The sequence below is a fragment of the Ipomoea triloba genome, chromosome 12 (genome assembly GCF_003576645.1).
Source record: "Ipomoea triloba cultivar NCNSP0323 chromosome 12, ASM357664v1".
Classification (NCBI taxonomy): domain Eukaryota; kingdom Viridiplantae; phylum Streptophyta; class Magnoliopsida; order Solanales; family Convolvulaceae; genus Ipomoea; species Ipomoea triloba.
The window spans coordinates 6779237-6785236 of record NC_044927.1 but is presented as its reverse complement, the minus strand read 5'-3'; the positions used below and the strand labels follow the sequence as shown (position 1 = coordinate 6785236).

At 32.2% G+C, this 6000-nt stretch overlaps 1 protein-coding gene across 1 annotated transcript; it reads right to left on the bottom strand.

The window, feature by feature from the left end:
• Positions 1-656: 656 nt before the first annotated feature.
• On the bottom strand, positions 657-1829 carry LOC115998924 (germin-like protein subfamily 1 member 20). The gene is made up of 2 exons (XM_031238593.1): positions 1706-1829; positions 657-1225 (listed from the first exon to the last, which is right to left on the bottom strand). Exons 1-2 carry the CDS (start codon positions 1827-1829, stop codon positions 657-659), a joined length of 693 nt encoding a protein of 230 aa, XP_031094453.1.
• Positions 1830-6000: the final 4171 nt, after the last annotated feature.

The window sequence follows — 6000 nt, the reverse complement described above, 5'->3', positions numbered from 1 at the left end:
TTTATTTATTTATTTATTTATTTATTTATATTTATATATTTGTAATTATATATGTCAAAGATCTTGTGGTCAAGCGCATTTTGGGGGATATATAGTGGCCCCCTACCTCCCAGAGTAGCTCCGCCCCTATGAACCCTGATGGACGACGTACGACTAAGATCAATCATCACTTTTTAGAAGGAGACTTGTTATAATTTGATCTTGTCCATATATATATATATTGACGCGCACTATATTTCCATATGATCCAAATGCAAATTAATTTTGAAATTGTTGAGTTTCTTTTTTTTTTTTCTTCGTTTTGTTTTTATTTTTGGTGTATATAAACCTTGACGATTTGTTTGGATTGAATACAAGATTATATTGAAAAGTTAAATCTTATTTTTTTACAATATAAAAACTAATTTGTTTTTTAAATTGCTTTAAAATGAGATTAACGTAAAAATTTTCAAAGAATAATATAAGTAAAAGAGTATACCATACATGGCATTACAAAACACGAATTTAAGCACATAGAATTAAACTGAAAATAAAAGATACCTTTCATTTAAATAAACTAAAAGTTGGAATGGATAATTTATTTATTATTTAGAATATTTTATGTAGTCAAACCAGGAAGAGGTAATGAAGTGGTAAACATACACACATATATATACTTAGGCAAGAGACCAGTTCTGTGCTTGAAGAAACTGCACAACCTTCTTCTCCAGGTGGAATGTTTTGGCGAGCACATCGTCTGAAATTGGCGGGGCGGGTCCAAACACGGCATTTGCAAGGAACACAAATCCTGGTTTTTGGCTATTGAAAGAGCCAATGGCAATAGCATTGGTGCGCCCAACGTTATAGAGGAAGTGAATAAGTCCCACAGGGAAAATGAAGGCGTCCCCCGGGTTAAGAATTTTGGCAAAAAGCTTATTTTTTCCGATGTTTTGTGCGTTTGAAGTGACAAATCCAACGTAGAGAGTGCCTTTCAGAACAAACACGACCTCGCTGCCTCGAGGGTGGTAGTGGAGTGGGATTAGGCCATTGGGCTCAAAATCTATGCGCCCAAATGACAACCCCATGGTGTTCAGCCCTGGGAATCGATCCACATCTATAAAGTTTGATATTAGTCCCACTTTACTAAGTTTTGTGCCTCCAGCAGGGGTGTTAAGCCCAGCAGCCTTGTAGAAATCATTTTCCGTAACAAGTTTTGGGTTCTTGCAAACCTTCCCATTCACAAACACTGCATATATGTATCAACAACCAATATAATTATAATGCATGCACAATTTCTATTTGGCACGCCTAGTTGAGAAGCTACTAACTAATAAGTTAACTAATTGAAATTATAGTGTTTAGTAACATTAATTGTTGAATTAGTTTATAGGCGTAAAAAGACATAAAATGATAAACTAAGATTTTAGGACTTTGATTAATAAAGGGTAAATGATGTAATTTTTGTAAATTAATAAAGATTAAAAAAATGGTTAAAAAGTCAATAGTTTATTTTCCAATGCTACTTGCGGTAGCATTTCAAAATAAGCAACGGAGTATTATTTTAAGTTTCTCATGTTTTAACAAATAAAGCTTATAGCTTATTTATTACTTAAATAAGCTATAAACTCTAAACTAAGTTCTATCAAACAAAGTTAACTATCCAATAAATTAATTGTATGAACTATGAAGGTATATATAATAATAATAATGTGAATATATAGTATACCGGCAGCTTGGGCATCAGGAACTGCAACACAAAAATCTTGCATAGGGCTAGGATCATATGCACGACCAAACGAAGCTATTAAAGCCAAAAGAAGTATGGATTTCATGAGGGGGAGACTCGCCATTGTTATTGCGGTTATGGCTCTTTAACAAAATGGGTGTACTTGTTGGATTCAAAATGAGAAAGCTAAGGTACCTATTTATAGTCCAATTCAACAAGAATTTCCCAGTATAGTTTTACTATTTTCTTCTTTTTTTTTTTTTTATAACGCAAATTTGGGTGGAGAGACTTCCCTTTCAAAGATTTATTGTAAGATTTGCCAATTACCTACCATTCTACCAAAGGAAAACTTAACAGTCATGGTGCAATTCTATTTTTTTTTTTTTTTGAGTGTTACTGATTCTGTTGCTTTCTCAAACTGTGAAGTACAAAAAGTCAATACTGCCATCCGCCGAGACTTGAACTCATGACCTTCATATGAGAAAGTCACCTCAGCTCGTGCCGCTAGATCACAGTATTTAATTTATTAGTTTAGTACGTAGGTAACGGATCGGAATTTAGTTTGAAAGTTAGTGATGTTATCAATATACATAAAGAAATTAAAATTTAACAATACTATACTACAATAATGTCCTTTTTTCAAATAGAAAATTTGTGTATATTTTGATTTGTATCAAATAATATAAGTTAAGAAACGAAGGGAAAGAATTAAAGCAACAGAATATTCGCTCAAGTTGAAACTTAAAAGGAGGATGATTTGGCAGAGCTTATTTAGAAGCTTATATCTTATTTTAAGATACTAATAAGCTATAAATTCTCTTTGGTAATGTTTTTAAAATAAGAACTTATTTTGAAATGTTACTTTAGGTAGCGTATCAGATTGTTCCGGTTAGAGTGGTGTCTGACCATATAAGGTCGGGAAGCTCCGATTGGAGTGGTGTATATTTGGCAGAAAAAATCCCACTCATTAATGACTCAATGCACTTTATATGGGTGAAGATAAAGAATAAGTTATGGGCATCAATATGTTCTCCACATGTCGAAAGCATCTTGGGTAAACGGGCGGTGGATTTTACACTCTACACTTGTCTAAATAAAGCTGACAAGCCACGTGAATGTGTAACGAGTCTTCATATAGTTGGGTTAATTAGGCTGATTTTTTTTATTAATTATGGTCGCCAAATGATAAATAAATTGATCCGAGTGATTACCGATCAGAATTTTGATGAATGGTCTATTGATAATGAGACTGGGAGGTCTACTAATAACGACACTGGGAGGTATGCATATGCTCTCAAGGTCGAGAAATATACTCGCGAGACCGAAAAGTGCACTCATAAGAACAAGAGACTGGGAAGTGCACTTACGAGGTTGGGAAGTACACAAATGTGGTCGAAAAATACACTTGTGAGCTCCATAGAGAAAGTGGATTGGTTACCCTATAACACTATAAATTATAATTACAATATTTGCAAATGGTGCTCTAAATTTGTGTTTTAAGTCTTAATTCCTTTACTAGTATTAATTTTTGAGTACTACTGACTCTGTTACAAGTATTAATTTAAAATTATAATAATTTTAATATTTACAAATGGTGTATGTTCTTTTTCACTACACATTTATTATGATTCTCACATATAAGCAATAATTTGTTGGGGAAGGAAAATAACTTGAAATATCTATTTTGCCCTTATTTTTAACCGTAGTCCAAATGCCATTTAACATAAAGGGGGATAAATCACCACTTTCAAAATATTTGTGGGGATATATAATGTGCAGTGGATACATAAATAATTCAGCATGAAAAAAATGTTATAAGCATATAATTAATGGAAAAAGTGTCATGCATCTTCCATTTATAATATGTAATAATAATAATAATAATAATAATAATAATAATAAGATGTAAATAAATAAATTTTAACTTGAAATTGATTATAATTAAAATAAATACATAAATTTATAAATATAATAATCGTGAACTAAAGAAATTGAGTAAAAAGATTATTTTTTCGGATGTGGCTCAGGCCTGACAAAATTTCTTTTTTATTAATCGCATTCCCAATACGAGCTATCTCTCCAAAGCTTGATGAACCTAGTCTCCATAACTGCAATTGTCTCGCCAGTTAACATTTTGAAATCTTCGAATTTTTTTATGGCAATGGTGAATTTGTTGTCATTTTTCTTGCTTGTCACCCTCACCTATGTTCATAAATGCTTCCCATATTTCATTAGGGGATGCGCCAGCATTTTTTTACTCCAGGAACTATTGAATCATTATTGATGACTTTGAGCAAAATAGCAATTATATCCTTGACAACGTTGTCGAGGTGTTTTTTTCCTATCATCAGAAGTCCAGTCCATTATGAGATTTGGAACAGACGTACGGTGGAGCATCTAGTGAAAGCAATGAAGCATTGTTAACTTTCATGATTTCTATGGGCCATGAGTAATAAACTCCCAAATCTCATCATGTAATGTAGAAAAGTGTGTTTGCATTCAAATTCGCTGGTCATCAAATTTATTTCATGAAAATAACAAATTTTTAGCCAATGAATTATCCATGCATTTCCATTGCAAGAGTTTTTTTTAGAAAATAGTGTGTCAATATTTAAAGAAAATTAAGGATCAACTTAATTAGTAGTCAAGAGTAGTTAACTAGTACTTGATGGTCTCAATAATAAGGAGAGGGAGGTGAATAGATTTTTTTCTAATTGAAACCCTTTTGAAGGTTATGCTAAAAACTTAACTAAGTAGTCACAAGAAAACTTTGGTCAAAGTTAATGCACAACAACAAATAGAGAGAAATTGTAATTTATGTCTCTCATATATAAGCCAATTATAAATGTTACTCCTCAATTCTAAATAGTATAAATATTGACCTGAATTTTTAAAATATGGTCATATATTGACCCTCCTGATGGACATAAATTACAATATATGGGGGCAATATATGGCCACATGTTGACAATTCAGGAGCAATATAATATTTCTACTGATTAGAATTGAAAGGTGACATTTATAATTGGACTACACATGAGGGACATAAATTACAATGCAAATTTTCTGTGCAAATAGATTTGAAAGCACATGCACTTAGCACAATTTATAATTTGTGAAGATGTTAAGATAATGTGTGAGTGCTATGCAAGAAAACTAAGATGTGTGAAGTAAAGAGAGAATTTTTATAGTAGTTTGAGAGTAATGTAATCTCTCTACTCCACTTTTCTGCGTTTTCATTCACTTAGGAAGCATTTTACTAGTAATCTTGTTTAACAAAATAGTTACGACGAGTAAAAAAATAAATTTGTGCTTTGAATAGGATGTCATCACAAAGTATTAAATGTTTTCATAAAATGTACCCCATGAGCTTGCTACTCTGCCTATTTCTACAACCACATGTAGAGATCTACAACAATGATAAACCTAAGGTCGATTTTTCTCCCCAACAAGTAAGACTCTTGAAAATCTAGATCAATTTTGAAGCTCTAGAGTCTTTGAGTGACTGAATTGCTTAAATTCTCTGATTTCTTGCTTTCTAGAAAATATGTTACATAAATCTTTTGTGACTCTTATGAACTATATCGTACTTACGGCTTTTAATTTCTCTCTCTTGTCTTCATCTTTATTAGCTCACTCCTATTTATACTGCAATTTTGAATTTGACTGTTAGAGGAAGACAAACTTGATTTGAACAATTTGCAATATTCTAATATACTATCCTAGCGGGTTCGACAAGTGTGACTTTTTTCAACTGTTGTGTGCACCTTGTCCATAAAATACAGCTTTTACTCTTAATATAATAAAGCAACTTTACTCGATTGAGTAAGTATCTTCCTAGAATAGCATGCCAATGCCTCTTTTTAACAGTAAGGATACCTCATACACTGCTTAAATAAAAAATGTATTGATAATCGAAAAAAAAAAATCCTTGTTGCTTATCATTCTCTTTTTTCTCATAAGTTGTATGTACAATGTACTACTTATCAATATTTCTTGGACTAGCCTTGCTGCTTGGTAAAGTCATGATGCCCTTAAAATCTCTACTGCAATTCCAATTTCTTGTTGCAACCAAACTTTTGCTGCTTGAAAATGTCTTGCTGCCTAGAAGACCTATGCTTAGTGAAAACTTGTACTGCAGCTAAAGTTATACTGCTCAAAAGTCATACTATATTAAAAGCCTTGATTGATGTATGACATCTTTGTTGCTATAGATGTTTTGATGCTGGAAAGTCTTGCTACAACTCAACCCTTGCTATCTACTAACATAAATGAATGCGTCACCTTCCAGCTTA